The sequence below is a fragment of the Pongo pygmaeus genome, chromosome 16, assembly GCF_028885625.2.
Source record: "Pongo pygmaeus isolate AG05252 chromosome 16, NHGRI_mPonPyg2-v2.0_pri, whole genome shotgun sequence".
Classification (NCBI taxonomy): domain Eukaryota; kingdom Metazoa; phylum Chordata; class Mammalia; order Primates; family Hominidae; genus Pongo; species Pongo pygmaeus.
In genome coordinates this window covers 22,497,070-22,518,359 of record NC_072389.2, presented here as the reverse complement: position 1 = coordinate 22,518,359, position 21,290 = coordinate 22,497,070, and the positions used below count along the sequence as shown (strand labels likewise).

General features: G+C 40.5%; 1 protein-coding gene across 1 annotated transcript in view; it reads left to right on the top strand.

Moving 5' to 3' along the window:
• The first annotated feature begins 19,658 nt into the window (after positions 1-19,658).
• The window catches only part of LOC134738377 (putative GED domain-containing protein DNM1P46), an 85,944-nt gene continuing 84,312 nt past the window's right edge, over positions 19,659-21,290 (top strand). Inside the window, exon 1 of the mRNA XM_063653160.1 lies at positions 19,659-19,748. Within this exon, the coding sequence (XP_063509230.1) occupies positions 19,659-19,748 (90 nt within the window). The remainder of the gene's footprint in view (positions 19,749-21,290) is intronic.

Below are 21,290 nucleotides of genomic sequence, written 5' to 3'. Positions count from 1 at the left end.
TTGGGTGGTGGCTGGAAACAGCCCCTCTCCCACGTGGCAGAGGCTCAGCCTGGCTCCCTTCGGTGGAGCGGCAGGGCGTGACAGCCACAGGGTCTGCCCGCTGCATGTTCTGCCAGGGTGGTGGTGGCGGGGGGTAGGGGTGTGGGGGCCATCTTCCTCCTGTCTCTTTCCTTTCGCCCTAGCCTGACTGGAAACAGAAAATGACCAAATCAGTATTTTTTTAAATGAAATATTGTTGCTGGAGGCGTCCCAGGCAAGCCTGGCTGTAGTAGTGAGTGATCTGGGTGGGGCGTCTCAGCACCCTCCCCAGCCGGTGCATCTCAGCCCTCTCTTTCCGTCCTTCCCGTCCAGCCCCAGCCCTGGGCCTGGGCTGCAGGACGCCTAGGCCAGAGCCCCTACTGTGATTGGTGCTCCCTGGGCCTCCTGGGTGGATGAAGCCAGGCGTCACCCCCTTGGGGAGCCCTGGGGTGAGCCGCCGGGGCCCCCCTGCTGCCAGCCTCCCTCGTCCCCGACATGCATCTCACTCTGGGTGTCTTGGTCTTTTATTTTTTGTAAGTGTTATTTGTATAACTCTAAACGCCCACGATAGTAGCTTCAAACTGGAAATAGTGAAATAAAATAACTCAGTCTGCAGCCTTCCCCCCCCAAAAAAAACTTTTTGTCCATTTTTTACCTATCCCATTTGACATTGGTCTCATATGATATCATGATATAAAGGAAAATGACCCCACAATGATATGATTCATAATTCCACTATAAATTTCCTTGATGCTTTGAGAGTGTGATTTATTTTGCCCCCCTCCATTTTTTTTTTAACTATAAAGCAAGTACATGTACAATAATGCCATTTTTTTTCCAACCCCAAATAAATAGAAACAGCTATAGGACTGAAGTTTCTAATATGAATCTTATAGTTTACTTAGCACATGCTTTAATAAAGTTTCCTCTTCAGGAAACTAGAATATTGTGTCTGGTGCAAGACTAGATGTTTTGTCAAAAACATATGTAATATTCATATAGCAGAGCTTTGGCTTTATGCCATGAACAAGCAGGAGGTGTTTTTGGAACTGTCCTATTGATTTTCACATGTTATTTATTGGAAATGACTGCTGCCATTCCCACATAGTCCTAAGTGTGAATATTTACCATATGTATGTGGCTTCAAGATTATTTTGTTGTTCACAAAATCACCTATGTCCTCCCATCAAAATACTGTCTTCATCTTAAAAGTAAATGGCACTGTTTTATTCAATGATTTACATTTTGGAATCCTAACCAGATATTTTTTTCCTTAAATTTCAAGCACTGCATTACTTCCAAAGGCATGCTATGGGTATGTGGAAATTATATCAAACATGAGTAAATTCTGTTGACCAAGACTACAGAAATAACAATACCATCACATAAATATATGAATACAGACATTGATGGTTGGTGAAAATTACCTCCAAATGTCCAGTGCCATGAGTATATTTTGAATAGCTAGTTTGATTTTTATTAATATTATATGAAGGTTATTTCTAAGCCTGCAGACATAATTTATGGAATATACTACTCAGATATTTGAGAATGTACTACTTCAATATTTGGATATATTTATTCCAAATATATCTCCACTGTGATTTTTTAGGAGATACAATTGCCATCACAGAAAGATATTGCTGATTCCAATGAAATTTTTAATTAAGTAGAAAAATCAAAGAACGCAATTCTTTTTCAAGATTTCTTCAAATAAAGAAATAAGCAAAATTAGGCTGTGGTGTTGTGAATAACACCAAGAAGTATGGAGTCAGGCAAGCCTCAGGTTCTGTCACAGTTCTACTGTGAAGTAGATAATTCTAAAGGTGCGTTTCTGTGTCTTAGGTTTGTGGAGACCTACAGTAGCGTTCTACAGACCAACACTGAGCCTACCCCACGACTATTCAACCTGCCCATTATTGGGTAGCTTTCATATAACCAGTTAGAAAGAAAACATCTATGAAAACTATTTACTAAAGAATTATATATTTTAATTAAGGGTACCGAACATGGTCAAGTTAGAGAACAATAGAGTAGAAAACTTCTATTCAAATATAATTGAGACCAGTTTTTTGATAGTTAATCTAAAAAGTGAGTTAAGGAGGAGGATCATGCAGTTAAAAAAAACCAGAAATGTAAATTATTTGGCCAATATTTTGATATAAGTCCAGGACCCTTTGATTATTACTCTATTAACTGGAGTTTCTATACATTGTCTTCTTTGTATAAATTATGATCATAACAAGTCAATCATAATTCTAAATTTTTACCTGTTTAAAGTAGAACAAAAAAAAGTAATTGAGGTGCAAAAACCTTTTAGCTTGTTAAAATTTTACTATTCTGATTATTCTAATTTTATAACTTTTTTTTAAAATTTTTACATTGCTTAGCCCTCCTATGAATCAATTTAGCTTTTTCTAATCTTTTCAAGACCCAAATATTTTTACATAAATAGTACCACTATATTATAATCACATCACTGATTTTATTTATGTCACAAAAGACCAACTTGAATACAACCTAAATAAACTGTCTGGTAGATAAGTTAACATAACGCCAAGTTGAGGCAACAGACTTACATAGGCATAATAGAAAACACACTGTTATTTTACAGGGAGAATGTACAGTGTCAGTTCATTCAACAAGTTAGTTAAACACAACTCAACTAAAACAATGTCATTGAAATGTAGCAAATTCTGTTTTTGTTCCATGGACTTACAGCCAATGAGTCCTGAGAAAGAAGAGAGAATTTAAAGAGCTTCATTGGCAGGTGAATCTGTACTTGGCCTTTTAGCTTAGAGACGGCAACTCCATATTAAAAGCAGGAGAATAGTGAGACATCCCATATAAAGAAAGAAATCAGAACAGACATGCAGGGGCAAAAGTAGCCATGGTCTGCATCCTGGCTCAGGAGGACAGTATATGTTGAAGAGCAAAGCCTAGAATGGGCTGATGCCTGTAACCTCACCCCATCCCATTGCTTTATCTACTCACACTGCTTGCCCAGAAAATCTGGTGCCCCACAGTGAGAACAGGAACTGGGCATCCCAGCTAATCTTCAGCTGGGCAGGTCTCATAGGGTTGTCAGATTTGAAAAAAATAACAATAGACTTTGAAGAAAAAGACTTGGAGATGAAGCAGAATGCTCTTGCCAAAGCTTCCCTCAATTGAGATAACAGGAGCAAATTTATTTCCCAAATTAGTTATGGTATAATTTACCAGGTATCCAAATAAATTTGTTTAGAGACTAAGAGTTTTCCCCTGGAATAATGTCTGACTATAATTTTACATATAATTCTTTTATTCAACAAATGCTCAATGTATGTTTGTTTTATACCAAACACTTTTAAGGAATTAGGAATACCATTGTGAATAAAATAGACAGTCTCTACTAAATGCTTAGTTATGATGGGAGGCAAACAAATACATAAGAAAATAATTAAGAAATACAGTTTTATGCCTAATTATGTCAGATGATAGTAAGTGCTGTGTCCCCAAAACACTTACTCATTTTCTCAAACTATTCTAAAACAGGGAAGGTGCATAAAGAGTGCTGGACATGGGACTGAAGATTCTGTTTTAAATATGGTTGCCAGGGAAATCCTCACTGTGTAAGAACATTCCATCAAGGACTTGAAGGAGATGAGGGAAGTCATCAAGAGGATGGGAAAAAGAACACTCCCAGTAATAGGACCAGCAAATGCAAAGACCAGAGGAGAAAGACATCTGCTTTGTTTAAGGGACAGCAAACAGGTCTCCCTGCTACAGCAGAGTAAATACAGTGGTAATGGTAGAAGAGTTTTTAGTTGTAAGGCAAGAAGGGGACCAACCATGGAGAGTCTTAGATGTCATTGTGGAGATTTCTATTTTACTGGAGGTGAAATGGAAGCCACTGAAGGCACTTGAAATGGAGGCTGATATGGTTCACAGCTTTAATAGTCTGCTGTCTGCTGAGATAAGAATTGACTATAGGACAAAGGGTAGATCTAGGTAGTGAGATGTTATTGCAATCACCTAGGAAAGAGACAGGATGATTTGAACTAGAGTGGTACTGGTAAGAGGTGGTCATGTTTTGAAAATATTTTTGAAGTAGAGTTGACAGGATTTGGTGATGAATTTGATTTGGGATGTGAGTCAAATTTCATAGCCGGAGCCAAACATCCCTATTTAATTACATTGAATATAATACAAAAGGTGGAGGGAAATGGATCAGGAAAAGAAAGAATAGAAGTTTGGTGTGGGAAACAGTAAGGTGAAGAAACCGGTAGAGATGTTACATATCTAAATCTGAGTTCAGGAGCTTTGAATGCATAGAAAATTTGATCATTAGCATGGGGCTGGAATTTGAAGCCATGAGACTGGACAACGTCATTTTAGTTTAGTATATTTCCACAGATTATATTTCAAGCATCATGCTAGATACTTTAACATTTGGCCATTTTAAAAGCCCCTTGGTAAATTTCACAGGAATGAGGATTTGACTGACCTGTTTTTCTCAGATGTCTGACTTCAGTAGGATGCATGATTTTACTATATTTAATTCCCTATAAAATTCCAAAATATCAAAATGAGACCTATATTTATTAGCAGGATTTTTTAGGTACAATATTCCTACTCAGATAGAACTATATCACTTAATTTCACAGAAATATCCTTCCCTGGGGTGATGATACTATTATATCACCAATCATGAAATCATGCTGACTTGCAGGCAACAATGGAGCTCACATTTTGATCTAAGCTAATTTGCATGACTTACTTAAATTATAAAAATACACACTTTTAGAGAGCAGACAGATTTTGTTAATTCTGAATTATGTCAAAGTATCACTTAATAATTCTCAAGGGCCCAACTCTGGCGAAACAAGATGCTGCAGTGTATGTGCTTCCTATTCCTTTCCAACTTTTTTCATCATGATTCATCAGCGAATGCTATGAAGTCTAGAAATTTAATTAATGGATCTCAGGGCCACTGGACCATGCATTTACACAAATTGCTCTGTGAAGAAGGAGCACTCACTCTCTCTCTCTCTCTACCCACCCCTGCCCTTTCTCCCCCTCTCTTTCAAGAGCAGAACATTTTAGTGACCTCCAGTTAACTGGCTGAACTAAGCAGCGATCTCTTAGGTAATAATGCACTGCTAACAAACCTCAGCATAGACTATAACGCTCCCACTAAAGCTTCCGTTCATGTTGTTCTAGGGCTAATAAAATGGAATATTGTATTCTAGCTCTGAGGAAATTTGAGGTTGTCTCATATTTTCTCAGTTAAACCAGAAAATAATTAATTTTAGGGAAGGGACAAGAATTGCTGTGGCAGAGCCAGCCTGATAAATAATTTCTATTCATTCTCAATGTATTATCCGTTTTCTCCCTACAGGCTCCTTTTTGTTACTCTTATATCAAAATCCCACTTAATTTTCTTGCCATCACAACTCAAAAATCATACCTACAAAAGAGCTAAAGTTTTCATCTTTTTGCTTTTGCACAAACTCTATGCCGGCTATGAGAGTGTAAGCTTTATAGTTATATATAGATATTTTTATTTATAATCTTTCTTCTGCAAAAAAGGATTAAAGTGAAGCAAAAAGAACATGTAATAAGATGAATAATGAATAGAAAAATAAATTGCTTTTAAGACAAAGTAAAGGAAACTATAAAAGGGAGATGACTAGAACTATTTAGCAAGAAGAGACCTCATTCTTTCTATCAAATAGTGCGGTGTAATTTGCACAATGTACCCAATGGCTAATGAATACATATTTGTTGAGGATAGCATTAATAAATAACATGACCAATGAAAAACTATAACAAAAGATTTTTACTCTTCAGGAAGTAATTATTAGGTAGGTATTTTAAATTCTAACTTTAAAAGATAGAGGAAAAGATATATTGAGCTGGCCCATAAATGCAACGGGAAGACACAGAGTAACAATTACTGCAGGTGAATTTCAGCTCTCGGTCTATCTACCAACCAGTGTCACCAGGAACCTTCTTCAGACCCGTGTATCCAACTGCTTATTTATCTTTTGCACCTGGATATCCCTCAGCTACCTCCATTTAATTCCTCTTCTTCCTCCAAACTGGTCAGCATCCAAGCAGATCCAGAGAACTGTGAGGAGCTATTCTAGTCTCTGCCTTCTCCCCTGTTGCTGATCCAGTTAAGAGGGCCAAAGAATATAGTTGAGAGGACACCAGCCCTGTATCTAGTAGCATTTAGTTTTAACCTCATCCCTTAACTTAAAATTGGCATGGCCTTCAGTAAGCGATAACTCCTCTGAATATCAATTGATAAAATTTTTAAAAAGTCCAAAATTCATTGTAGTGAGGATTAAAATATCATGTTTGGTACATCATGAGCTCTCAATAAACAACTACAGTATTATTCAAATTGGTACACAGGCCTGTCACTTCTCCTTCCTTTCAGATTTCTTTTTCCTTCTGTTTTTGCCTCTGAATGCCCCAACCCAATCTCTCTTCCTTGATCATCTTTTTAGGAAATCCATCCCCACCCCACTCACCCCACCACTCCTCACACTCCTTTCTCTCCTACTCCGGCCTCCACCACAGCTCCTCCATTCCCGCTTGTAATCCAGCCTCTGCACCACTATCAGCGCTGCGGTTCTGAAATGCAAACCTCATCATGTTGCACCTTATAACATCTTTGACACCTACTTGTCTCCTGATAAATTCTCAGCCTCTTAGTTTTAGGTTGACCATGACCATTTGTGATCTGACCCTGTCCACTCTCCCTCCTGATTCTCATTTCTCTCACCAAATTCTCCACCCTTTGTACTGAACAACGTGGCTCTACTTTCATCTCTTCAAACTTATATTTTTTCCTTGATCCTCAACTTTGCTCACAATGGTCCTCCCATCTGGAATAGCATTTTCCCTGTGGGCCTGGAAAATTTGACTATTCCTTTGTGATGCAATTCAGTCTTCACTTCCCCGTGAGTGACCTTCTTAGGACAAACTGACAGTATCTTATATTGTAGTCCCACAGTCCATTAGGCAGTCTTCAAGTGTCCAATATGACAGTGCATGATATTAGTTGTTTATATGCCTATTTCTCCCACCGGCTTTGAGAAACTTGAGGGATTGTTGTAACCATTTGTATCCCCAGTGTGTAGCATAGCGTGCATCTATTTGTGTTTTGAATGAGTGAGTGAATTAATGAATGATGAGAAAGCAATGACCTATGTTTTGTCTCTACCAGTCTTACATGAGATTATAAATAGACTGATTCAGCTGAAGATTCCAGGTCCTATTCCTTTTGCAGTTGCTATTGTATATGTTAGCAAAAAGCTTCATCCCTTCCAAAAATTTTTTCAGTGGTAGCAATAAATTCATTGTCTTCTGGGAGCAACATTGTGCTCTCTCTCTCTCCTCTCTCTCTCTCTCTCTCCCTGATTTGCCTATTGCTACTTTGAAGAGTATGTGTTTATGACTTTATAATTTGTTACAGTGAATGTAATAGGAGCCCTTCTGTTTCTTCATAAGTGGTTATGAAAAAATATTCACACTTGCTTATGATTTTCTCTTACTGTTCTTAATGTAATGCTTCTAAATTAGATATACAAAAGTGCTCATCTAGAAGATAATGGAAGCATAAGCAAAACACAGAAAAAGGCTTACCAAGAATGAATTATAACTAACAAACAAATGTTAGTTGTATTCCAATAGAATTACTGAATTAGTACATGATGGAACAAAAAATCTATAACAAGTTTAGATGCCAGTAACTTATTGGACACGGATTGTATACACTGTACCCACAAAATTCTATCAAATTGTTTCTATTTCAAGAAATTTTCAGTTTATTCATGTTCAATACAAAAGTTAATTATACATGAAATATAAACTGAATGGAAAACATTGGCATTGTATTTCCTGGCTTTCTTGGAAGAATGCGGGAGTAGGGTTAATATTGAAATGCAAGAGAAAGCTCTTCACTCCTCTCCTTGTTCCCAGGATAGGACAAAATACACACGGCCAAGAATGAGGAAATTAGGACAAAACCCAATGTAGTCAAGAGAGTTATGACCCTGAGGTGTGAGGTAAGATCTGGCCCTGGGAATGTTGACTGACACTGCAATATTTAGTATCTAGACTGGAATGATTAAATATGAAGTGGGTTAACCTGGAGTCTTTAGAGATGGCGCTATTCCCAGAAAGATAAATGAGATCCAGTCCTAGGACAAAAGGACAAACATCATTGGTCGGAAAAAGAAAAAATGATTTAGAAAAAATGAGAAAGAGAAACAAAATATAGAGGAGAAGAAGAAATCCCAAGGATGGAGACCAAAGGGTTTGCCAACAGTCCGTTCCTTGGGAATGTGAGTTACACAGCAACCTGGAAGATGATGCTACTTCCAAGCCCATGATTCTGTCTCCATGACTTAGGACACTAGTCACAAAGAAATAGAACACACCTTTCTCTTTCGAGATCTCATTGTCCGTTGAAGAACTGCTACTCATGGCCTGCAAGAGTGAAACTCACTGGTTCTAGGAATGAATGAAATTGGACTGGCTGGAGGCCTTTAATTATTATGTGGGCCTCAGAACTGATGAGGATTGATGTGGGTGTTATTTCAATAAAGTGTTATAAACAATTCATATATGAAAAATTTATTTTCTTAATTTACAGTTAAATACCCTAATATTGTATTTCAATGTTGTTATTCAAATTAAAGACCATGTCAGTTCTTAGACACAATCTCTCACTGTGTATTAATCTCAATAAGACATTGTAGTAACCACATATATATTTTTATATATATATAAAAATTAATAGATATTACTTTTTGAGCTATTTTATGTTTACAGGCAAAAATTAGTGAAAGTTAAAATGCCTGTCTGTAGACTCTCTCACTCCACCCCCATTTCTCCGATTTTTAACATCTTGTGGTATTTTTAACATTAGTATGTTACATTTGTTACAGGTGATGAGAAAATGTTGATAAATTATTTTTATCTAAAGTTCATAATTATACTAGGGTTCACTCTTTGTGGTGTCCATTTTATGGATTTTAACAGAGATGTACCCACCATGACAATGTTACACAAAATAATAGTTTCACTGCCCTAAAAATCCCCTGTGTGCTACCTAGTTATTCCTCCTTTCTTTCCTCCCCAGGAACCCCTGGAAATGACTGATCTTTTTACTGTCTCCACAGTTTTGCCTTTTTCAAAATGTCATATACTTGAAACCACATAGTGTGTAGGCTTTCATATTGGCTTCTTTCACTCAGTAATATGCATTTAAAGTTCTTCCATTCCTTTTTGTGGCTTGATAGCTCTTTTTTTTTATATAGAACTGATTAATATTCCATTGTATGGCTACACCATAGAGTGTTAGTCCATTTGCCTATTGAAAGGTACTTTGGTTGTTTCTGTCTTGGTAATTATGAATAACACTGGTATAAACATTTGTGTGTATGTTTTGTGTGGGCATAAGTTTTCAACTCATTTGGCAAATACCAAGAAGCACAGTTATGGAATCATAGGCTAAGAGTGTGCTTAGTGCCATAAAAAACTGCTAAACCGTCTTCCAAAGTGGATGTACCATTTTGCATCCCAACTAGCAATGAATAAGAGTTATTTCTGCTCATTGTTCTTACCAGCACTCAGTAGTGTTACTATTTTGGATTTTGGCCATTATAAGAGCTATGTAGTAGCATCTCATTGTTTTGGTTTGCAATTTTCTAATGACATATGATATTGAGTATCTTTTCATTGCTTATTTACCATTAGTAATATGTTGCCATCAGTAACTTTCCTTTCCCTTTCCATTGCCAGTGAGATCCAGCATTCTTTTTTTTTTTTTTGAGACATAGTCTCACTCTGTCACCCATGCTGGAGTGCAGTAGTGCAATCTTACTGCAACCTCCACCTCCCAGGTTCAAGGGATTCTCCCTGCCTCAGCCTCCCAAGCAGCTAGGATTACAGGCACCCACCACCACGCCTGGCTAATTTTTTTTTTTTTTTTTTTTTTTTTTAGTAGAGGGGGTTTTCACCATGTTGGTAGGGCTGGTCTTGAACTCCTGACCTCAGGTGATCTGCCCTCCTCCGCCTCCCAAAGTGCTGGGATTACAGGCATGAGCCACTGCGCCTGGCCAGATCCATTATTTCTTAATGGAAATGAAAAATTCACCAGTTACTGCCTTTTTCCCCATATATTTGTAATACGTTCCGATGTCTGATAAGGCAAGTCCAACCCTCTGCATTTTTAAAAATTAATCATTATTTATTAAAAATTAATATTCTATGCACATTTTAAAATCAATGACCATATTAGATTTATTGAAAAAATAATGTAATTTAATATTAATTTATCACGTCGATTGACATGATAATTCTCCACTTATTTGGATTTCCTTTAAGATCAATTCCTAAAATTTTCTATATAGATGGTTTTAGAATTTTTTTTTTTGTAGCTTAACTACAACATACTTTGTAGTGTCTCAATTTTTATTACAGTTTTACACCTTCAATTCAATTATTGCTGACATAGAAAAACTTTTTTTTCAACATCTATTTTAGATTTAGTGGGTACATATGCAGATTTTTTACATGGGATACTACTTGATACGCAGGTTTGGAGTACACATGTATCCATTAATCAGATGGTGAGCATAGTATGCAATAGTTACTTTTTCAACCCTTGTCCTTCTTCTTCCATCCCCCATATAATAGTCTGTTACTTTGTACTGTTTTCTATTATAAATTGGGGAGAAGCCATTATTATTATATATTAGCTTCAGAACAACTAGGTTCAAGTCATGGAAAACAATTTTGCACAAACAACTTTAGGAAACACTGCTTTGAAAACTGTAATCTGAATTATAGCCGAGGCCACAGAAACCAAATATTTACTGAAGGTTCTTTTAAGAAAAACAAGTTAGCCAGGAATGGTGGCTCATGCCTGTAATCCCAGCACTTTGGGAGGCCGAGGTGGGTGGATCACGAGGTCAGGAGATTGAGACCATCCTGGCAAACATGGTGAAACCCTGTTTCTACTAAAATAAGAAAAAATTAGCTGGGCATGGTGGCACATGCCTGTAGTCCCAGCTACTCAGGAGGGTGACACAGGGGAATCGCTTGAACCAGGGAGGCGGAGGTTGCAGTGAGCTGAGATTGTGCCACTGCACTCCAGCCTGGGACAGAGCAAGACTCTGTCTCAAAAAAAAAAAAAAAGAAAAGAAAAAAGCAAGTTGTATTGAAAGAGGACATCATTAACAGTATATCTCTTCAATAATGGTTTATTTTACTATATTCTCATTCCTCTCTTACTGTGTCCCAAATCTCTTTACAGGCTAAAAGAAACTGTTCAGAATTAATCCTATTCATAAAGAACAGCACTTACTGAGTATTGCATTTTCTTCTTCAAATTCTTCAGCATACATTGGGACTACACCATACGGGACCATTTTTATGTTTTTAGTTTTGGGTTTTTTGTTTTTTTGTTTTTTTTTTTTGCTAAAGAAACTGCAACTAGATTTAGGACCTCATTCTATTAGGTCAGTATTTGTCTAATAAACTTCAGCTTAAGCAAAATAAAATATGTGTTGCTCTGAACTGAAACTCCTCAAAACCATACTTTTAAAATTACAGAAAAAATTAAATGAAATTATGTTTTTAAAAATCTTGTAGATGAAAAGATATCATATATAGTAGGTTTAAGTACCTATTTCAATGGTTCCCAAAGTGGGGCCCTCAGACATCCAGGTCCAAACTATTTTAACAGGAATACTAACATAGTGACATTTGCTGTAAAGGTGCAAATACAATACTGGGTAAAAATGCTGGCACTTTAGCACAAATAAAGGCAGTAACACCAAACTACTAGTAGTCATGGTATTCTTCACTATGCACAGGAAAGGTTTGAAATGGAAGGGCAGGCCGGGCATGATGTCTCGTGCCTGTAAGCCCAGCAATTTCAGAGGCCAAGGCGGGAGGATCACCAGAGGTCAGGGGTTTGAGACCAGTCTGGCCAACATGGTGAAACCCCATCTCTACAAAAAATACAAAATTTAGCTGGACATGGTGGTTGCATGCCTGTAGTCCCAGCTACTTGGAAGGCTGAGGCAGGAGGATTGAGCCCAGAAGGTTGAGGCTACAGTGAGCTGTGATCATGCTACTGCACTCCGGCCTGGGTGACAGAACAAGTCCCTGCCTCAAAAATAAAAAGAATGTCTGTGATGAAGCAGTGAAAAGTTTACTATATCTTAATCCTTGAATATCTCTTTTTAATATTTCAAGTGATGAAATTGGAAGCACACATAAGCATTCCTACAGACTGCCTGAGAAAAAACCCTCGTGTGACTAAGTCATGAAGTGAATTAACCACTTTAATGGAATATCATTTTTACTTGAAAAGAGTACTGACAAACAATGTTATTTCAACTGGGGTTTTTGGGAGACACTTTCTCAAAAAATGAGATTCTGTCATTTCAAGAAAAACAACAGACAGGCCATAATAAAATTCAATAATAAAACTGCTAATAATAAGATTCAAGCTTCTGAACAGAAAATTAGAATTTTAGAAAACTTATATCCACCATTGCTTTCCAAATGTATTCTGATGAGATTGTTGGTGATATTGACGAATGTATTTTGATACTGTATCATCAAATGTATCAACATGTAGAAGATCTCGGTGAACCATTATTTTCTAAGTGACCAATGCATGATGTTATAATATCACACAAGGGTAAAAGATCCAAAGTTCAAGAAAAACCAAGTTTTGATGGAGTATCAAAAAAGAAGCCTAGGCAACATGGCAAAACCCTGTCCCTACAAAAAAAAAATACAAAAAATTATCCAGGTGTGGTGATACACACCTGTAGTCCCAACTACACTGGAGGCTGAGGTGGGAGGATCACCTAAGTCCCCAGAGACTGAGGCTGCAGTAAGCTGTGATCACACCACTGCATTCCAGTCTGGGTGACAGAGCAAGACCCCATCTCAAAAAAAAATGTATATATACATAAATATATAAATATATATATCCACAGTGATCTAAAATGGCTATCTGTATGAGATTGGACATTGTTCACATTTTTTCAAGCAAATATCACACAATAAATTGAATGCAGATGAAAATGACATGGCAGACATCAAGGAAATTTGCAAAAAATATAAGATTGTGCTACTTTGGGTTTAGAAATTTTTTCATAAGAACATTTATAACAATATGTGGTGAGCTTTTAAAGAATAATTTAAATATTTCTGATTTAATTTCTAATGATAAATACCAATAGATACAACCTACATAAACCAAAGCTCCTTGGGCCCTCAATATATTTTTAAGAATGTAAAGGAGTTCTGATTCCAAAACTTTGAGAACTGCTGCCTTCCCCTCCACTTTCCTTCCTTCCCTAGAATTTCTTCCTTGGAAGAAACATCCGTTTGCCATTTTAACTTACAGAGTTCCATTCAGGCCAGTTTTGCTACTACCTCCCTCCCATCTTTCCACCTCCCTCTCTTGACACAAAATCTGACCAAAGGACTCTACCAGCCCACCCCATTTCCAGAGATTAGCTGTCAAGGTGGGCTAAGCCAAGAAAATCTGGGTTTTCTCTGAGACTAGACCTCTTTTTCTGGGAGATCTGGAATCACAGGGACAAGGTTGGCCACCTTGGCGTAGTCAGAATTCATCTTGCCTCAATGGGGAGAGGTTAGGCAAGTTTCTACAAAGCCAAACTGCTTCCTAGAAAGTCAAAGATAATTATACTTTGTGCCACAACTGTGAGAATGCCCATTTTATTGCACACTTTCTAACATTTTTACCAAACTGATAAATAAAAGCTGGTACCTAGAAGAAAAAAAGGCCAGGTGTGGTGGCTCATGCCTGTAATCCCAGCACTTTGGGAGGCCGAGGTGGGTGGATCACCTGAGGTCCGGAGTTTGAGATCAGCCTGGCCAACATGGTGAAATCCCGTCTCTACTAAAAATACAAAAATTAGCCAGGTGTGGTGGCAGGCACCTGTGATCCCAGCTACTTGGGAGGCTGAGGCAGGAGAATTGCTTGAACCCAGGAGGTGGAGGTTGCAGTGAGCCAAGATCATGCCATTGCACTCCAGCCTGACTGACAAGAGCGAGACTTCATCTCAAAAAAAAAAAAAGTTTCCATAAAATATAATTTGTTCCATCTCTAGAAACCAATTTAGCAATGAGAACTGAAAGCCACCACTTGGAAGGTTTCAAGGATTTAGCTCCACCTAATGATGTCTAAAGCATTAGTTAAGGTAGAAAAAAATACACACGCGCACACACACACACACACACACACACACACCCCTATGTATTTAGTACCAGGAAACATGACTGACTAGATGGTATAGTCATCCAACAGAAAGCACACAATAACTGAAGCTACTGTAGAGGAATAAGTTATGACATGGATCTACAATATCATTGAGTGAAAAAGCAGATTCCAAAAAAAAATCTGATTTTTCAAGGGAGAGGGAACATATACAAGCACAGGAGAAAAAAGATGAGCAGATGACTGGAAAAATACAAAATTCTGATAGTAGTACCTTCTGAGTGGGAGAATTCTCAGCAACATTTTCTAGTTTTGCCTAAAATTTTCTAAATGTCTTAAAATAAGAAGGTTTTGTTATCCATATTATAAAATATCCACCACCCCAGGAAACCTAACCTTCAGCACAAATGCTACAACATGTTCAAAGTTTGTTCAGTTTAAGAGACAATCAATTTTGAAAGACATCTAAAATGATGACCAATATGTAAACCTATGCATTAATGTTTTTCAATCATATGCTTTAAATTTTGTAATTTTGATAAGTTTAAGCTTTATATCCATCTTGAAAAAAGTTTATTTGTCTTTAAAATATGACCTACAATATACCAGTTTTTAAACAACGAATGGTGCTCAAAAATTGCAATATAAATTCAGGCAGTGTTCCTTACATAGAATGTTTAAGTGCTTCTAACCCTGCTCTTTTTCACCGGTTATGAAAACACATTACAATTATCTAAGCATCTAATTATTCAGGTCCTTTATTTCTCCTCTATTCTATTAATTTTATAGTAATTTTAAGGCCTGTGAGGATGAAGTTGTCTGGGACAGCTACCACAAAGGTTATTATAAGTGGACAAATTTCAAACAAGTTTATCACCACTACCATCCCCACCATAAAACTATCTTAATCAAGGGCAACACATTTCAAGGTTAACCAAGACAACCTCTTTACTTGTCACTGCTTAAGAAAAGGATTTTTTGGTCTTATTTAGAAATAACTTTCTCTATCTATTTTTCTCCATAAATCCACTGAGACCAATGTATGGCTCTATCTCAAGCACCAGTAAGCAAAACTGCCTGCCAGAATGTTCAGTTTTTGTATCTTTCCAAATGTAGGACACAGCTATTTTTTGACATCACAATTTTTAAAAAATTGATGCACAAACTTCTTCTTGAAAGTTCAGCCAGGCATGGTGGCTCACACCTGTAATCCCAGCACTTTAGGAGGCCGAGGCAGGTGGATCACGAGGTTGGGAGTTCAAGACTAGCCTGGCCAAGATGGCTGTTTCTACTAAAACTGCAAAAATTAGCCGGGTGGGGTGGCAGGTGCCTGTAATCCCAGCTACTCAGGAGGCTGAGGCAGGAGAATCTCTTGAACCTGAGTGGCGGAGTTTGCAGCGTGATGAGAGTGCATCACTGCACTCCAGCCTGGGTGACAGAGTGAGACTCCATCTCAAAAAACAAAAACAAAAGCAAAAACAAAACAAACAAACAAACAAAAAAAGGAAAAGAAAATAAAGTTCAGACATACAGCAGTTGTAATTCTTCTGAAGGCTGGTTATGGGACACATTACTTTCATACTTTGTTGTTCAATAAATGTTGGCTGGAGAATAAACTGACAGAATTACCATATAAAATAAAATTCTAAGTGCTCTGACAACAAAACAACCTTAAAATACACACACACACACAAACACACACACACAGACACACACAGAGTTTTTCCTGCTGATCATTTTACAACTAAACAACCAAGTAACTAAAGCAGAGCCCACAAAATCAGAGTAAAAATTCTAACACTTGGTAAAATAAGAACGCACATACACCCCTGTGATCTAAAAAAAAATGCTTAAGTATTCAAAGACAGCAATTACAGGTACTGAGAACATCGCTGTAAGCAAACTGAGGCAGAGAAAACAAAGGTGCTGATGAGGATTTGAACCACCTAACATGCAGAAACCCACTGGGTGATTTCCTAGGTTCCAAGTTGGCATTATCTTTCAGAATGATCTTCTAGAAGAGGACACATAACACTGTTACAAAGGATCTGGAGAAAGAGACCCTTGCTTTATCACTCCAGCTCTCCAGTCATGCTTCACATTTTCGCTTCTTCCACTCTTTCACATGAAGTCAATTTACAGACTTCCATCAAGCCCTTAGAGACCTTTTTGTACTATCCCTGACAAGTTCTGGATGTTATCTCTGCACTTTTGACAAATTCTTAGCAGTTAAGATTTTGGTTCAAGCACAATATAGCTAGAATAGGGTCATATACTCAATAAAACAAATATTTACCAAGCATTTATTGAGTGGAAGATAAAAAGCACAAAGCATAATTACAAAATATTCTCCCCTGCCACCATAAAAGAATTTTTTTAAAGGCTTACAGAATATAGCATAACGTGACCAAAGCAAAAACTGGGGGGAGGAAGGGAAAATATCAGCATGAACTCAATACGACCCAGAAGAGCCTTGATGGTCAGACATGTAAAGACAAGTTGGGTAGGGTTAAGGGGTGGAGGTCAGGGGCACAGGTCACAGGCACATTCTACAAGGGAAAACAGCTGATACAGAAGCCTGAAAGGAAAAGCGGGCAGAGCACCTGTACAGGACTCTTACCTGCGGCATCTACCATACAATGCGCCTTTCCAGAACACAGCAGTGCGCAGCCAGACCCGGGGGAGAGTGATCACTCAAACAGCACCAGAGGCTGCATTCCAACTTTTCTTCCATCAACGAGTCCATTCTCATTGTTAGTTTCTCCTTCAACAGAAACTTAAAACCAATTGGCTGAACACGCGGGAGCAAGGAAAACCTGACTGAAGAATGAGGCGTTAAAACCTAAGGGCTTTGGGTCCTGGCACGGTGGCTCACGCCTGGAATCCCAGCACTTTGGGAGGCAGAGGTAGGTCATTTGAGGTCAGGAGTTTGACAGCAGCCTGGCCAACACGGGGAAACCCCGTCTCTACTAAAAACACGTTAGCCAGGCGTGGTGGCGGGCGCCTGTAATCCCAGCTACTCGGGAGGCTGAGGCAGCAGAATCGCTTCAACCAGTGGACTGTCAAGAGACATAGGCTGCAATGAGCCCAGATCGCGCCACTGCACTCCAGCCTGGGTGACAGAGTGAGACTCCCTCAAAAGAAAAAATAATTTTTTTTTGAGAGAAGTCTCCCTCTTATCCCCCAAGTTTGAGTGCAACGGCTGGATCTCGGCTCACTGCAACCTCCGCCTCTCGGGTTCAAACGATTCTCCTGCCTCTGCCTCTCAAGTAGCGGGGATTAAGTCGCCTGCCAACACGCCTGGATAATTTTTGTACATTTTAGTAGAGACGGGGTTTCACCATGTTGGCCAGGCTGGTCTCTTAACTCCTGACCTCAGGTGATCCGCGCGCCTCTGCCTCCCAAAGTGAGGGGATTACAGGCGTGAGCCACTGTGCCCAGCCAAAATACCGAAAATCTTAAAGGTCTTTCCCCTTCCCCGCCTGGGCTCAAAAAACGCCGGAGCCGCCCTGCACCGCCCTGTCGCGGTCTCCGGAGCAGGCAGGCCGACTGAGGGCGACCATGGGTCCCAAGAAGGCTCCGGCAGTCGCGGGCTCCCACCTCGGGGCGCGGCGACGGGGGCCTAGAGGGGCCAACAGCCCCCAAGCCTACCCCACGCGAGGAGTCGGAGAGACGCGCCCTCCGTCTCCTCCCACCCAAGCCTCCCGCAGTCCCGGCCGGGGCCGGGCCAGTCGCGGAAGAAAGGGGCGGGGAAGTGGGGCCTCTCTGGGGACGGCTCCCCTTTGTCCTGGGACTCCCGGGGCCCCCTCTCTGCCCTCGCCCTGCCCCGCGAGGCCGCCGCCGGGCGCCTCACAGTCATGTTGCAGTGGAGCGTGAGCGGGGGCTGCGGCTCCTGGTTCTTGTGGAAGATAGACCCAGAAACTTCACTTTGGCCTTGAACCCTGACACGGACATCTTCCACTCATCTACGGCGGCAGGGGCGCGAAGGGGAGCCTGTCCGGAGCCGCTGTCACGGCGGCGAGTACCCTGCGGGGCCGCCCAGCCGAGCTTTCGCCACTCTGCCTCTGCCTGCCGCCTGGACCCTTGTGGGAGCGTGGCTGGAAAATGGCAAGGTGCCCGGAAGCCTTGGCGGGAGCTGTGTGGTGGCCTGCGGGGCTGCTCCTTTTGTAAGGGACTCCACCCACAGGAGGGGCGGCTCCTGTCAAGCCGAAGCTTCAAAGGGCAACATAACCACTGCCCCCACTACCGCCTGGGAAAGGGCTGCCCCTACCCCGCCCCCGTCACCCTCACCCCTCAGGCCTCAACCAGGCGGGCCCTGCGCGCACCAGTTTCGGCGGGTGCACGAGTCCAGAGCGTGCGCGCGCTCCCGGCTGCCGCCTCCTCCCTTGACCCAGCACCTTTCTGCCCGACCCATCTGGTCCCTTCCTCACACTCGCCAACTGGAGGCTCAGGGCGGCACAGCCACTCTGTGTGTGTGTGTGTGTGTGTGTGTGTGTGTGTGTGTGTGTGTGTGTGTGTGTGTCCCAAGGGAACAGAGCACTGCTGAGTTCAGGCAGATGATTAACTCGTGGACGGTCAGCAAAATACAGTCACAAGAAGGCTATGTGTTGATTTGTCTTTTGCAGTGACATCATGTTGCGCATGTTTTATGTTTTTCAGAGTGCATTAGTTTCTTTTTGTTCTCAGTTAATATCCAGCTTAATAGATTGTGTAAGTAGAATACCCCCAAACTGAAAGTCACCTACATAAAATATAGTGAAAAATATGTCACGCATTTAAACTATAGTTGAAAATGTGTACACTTTAGTTTTCCGTAGCCAACACTGGAGAGTGGGTAAGGACACAGGATCCCAGGGCTAGACTGCCTGGGTTCAAGTTCCAACTTAGGCACTTGCTGGCTGTGAAATACTTGACAACTTTAAGCCCCAGTTTCTTTTTTTGTTTTAACTTAATCCCAAATGTGATAGTAAGTCTCAGTTTCTTGATCTGAAAAAGAGAAATGATTCAATGAGAGTCTAGTGAAAACTTTAAAGTTGTAAAGCCACTACCTGGCTAAGGAAAGTCCTCAGCCTTAGCCGTTATTAGCTATGATTATTATTGTGTTGGCTACACGTGCATTAATGAGGCAGGAAAATGCTCAAGGATAACAACCACGTATCCAAATTATCTCATCAGACCGAGAGAGAGGCATATGTGTGCATGCTCATGTTTCAGCTCAGAGCCCTTTGTCTAGAAGGCTCTTGAACTCAGAGGTGCAAGCACTATCAACTTTGCAGTGGAGCCATCACTTTTGTTGATGAATGAAATTGACATAATGCTTTTTTTTTTTTAAGCACCAACCGTGTGCCTCAAGCTAACTGTCAAGAAAAGCATGCTTCAGTTGGCTGGAGTGAGCAATTCAACTTGTGGAGGAATGAGAAATGTTCGCCTTGAGACGAGAAACATAAAACCCCAGAGTAAGGTAGAAATCACTGAAAGTCAGGCAAAGGAACTGGCATCCAGTAATGAGTTAGGCTTTGCCGGGCTCTGGCCCTACAGATGGCTCTTTGGAGAGGAAAAAATTAAGCCAGGCCTGAGGGCACAGATCCTAAGGGAATGCTGGCAGCTCTAGGCTGTCTATGGGAGAGAAGCAGAGGGTGACGCCTGGTCGAAAGAGGGGGCTGGGGGACATAGCTTCAGCCCGTGTTTACAGATGGAGTCCCCTGATTCCTGCGACTGGGAAAAGAGATCATGCCCGGATCAGGGGACCTCAAATCAGAACTCTTCCCACCCACACCCCTTCTTTTCAGGGCGTCTGTCACTGCAACCAACAGGTAAACTAGTTGGAAAGCTCGGCAGATTCTCATGGTGGTGCCTAGCAGGCCAGGCCTAGCTGCCCTTTAACCTGTGACTGAGGATGATGCCACTGGCCTGTAAGCACACATTGGAAAATCTTTACATCCATGGACACGCCATGCCCCACAGAGACAGCTGTGCAGGGTTCTTTAGGTTCGGGGTGCTGTGCTGGCAGTTGCCTTATAAATACGTAGGATTAAAATGGGATGCCCTGGAGCTTAGCTAACCTTCATCCTCCCCCCACTCCCCACCCCAAAATGAAGGGGCTGCTAGTTTTGTTTGCTTTATGAAAGATGGATCTATGATTGTTTTTAGAATCTTTGGAGAAAGATTTCTTGGGAGGAAGCTATCCTGAACCCCCAGAGATTTTTGTCATTTACTGGCACAACAGCTTTAGAGTCCTAGGTCTTCATCTTGGCTCAGCCACCCTCCAACTGTGTGACCTTTGAGAAGTTGTTTGACTAAACTGAATCTCGTTGTCACCTATGAGAGGAGGTTGCTCCATTGTTACCATGTGGAGCACCTACACCCAGGCACTCTTATCGGGTGATGGTGAAGATTAAATGCAACAAAAAGGAAGAAGGAGGAGGCTGGCTTGAAGCCGGGAGTTCAAGACTAGCCTGGGCAACAAAGTCAAACCTCATTTATTTAAAATGTTTATTTAAAGATGTTTATTTAAAAATTAGCTGCACTTGGTGACTTATGCCTGTAGTCCCAGCTACTCGGGGGGCTGAGGTGAGACCAATTGAGCCCAGGAGTTTGAGGCTGCAGTGAGCCGTGATCACACCACTGCACTCCAGCCCAGGCAACAGAAAGGGACCCTATCTCAAATAAATGAATAAGTAAGTAAGTAAGTAAATAAATAAATAAATAAAATAATGCATGCAATTAGTACACTAGTACATGCTCAGGCACATGATAAATGCTGGATAAATGGTAGCCCAAATAAACTTTGTAATGTTTTGGGAGAGGATGTCCTTTGGACTCAGCCCAGTGACAAAAGCATTTGAAAAGACTGATGTATATGATGGCTATTCCCTACAGGTACAAGTCTGTACCTCCAGGGACCCAAGGCATTGGCTCCACCTGGTAACTTGTTCTGTTTATTCTTGTTTTGGGCGGCACCGATTGCCCTAGGGCTAAGCAGGACTGCCAACCCAGACTCGAT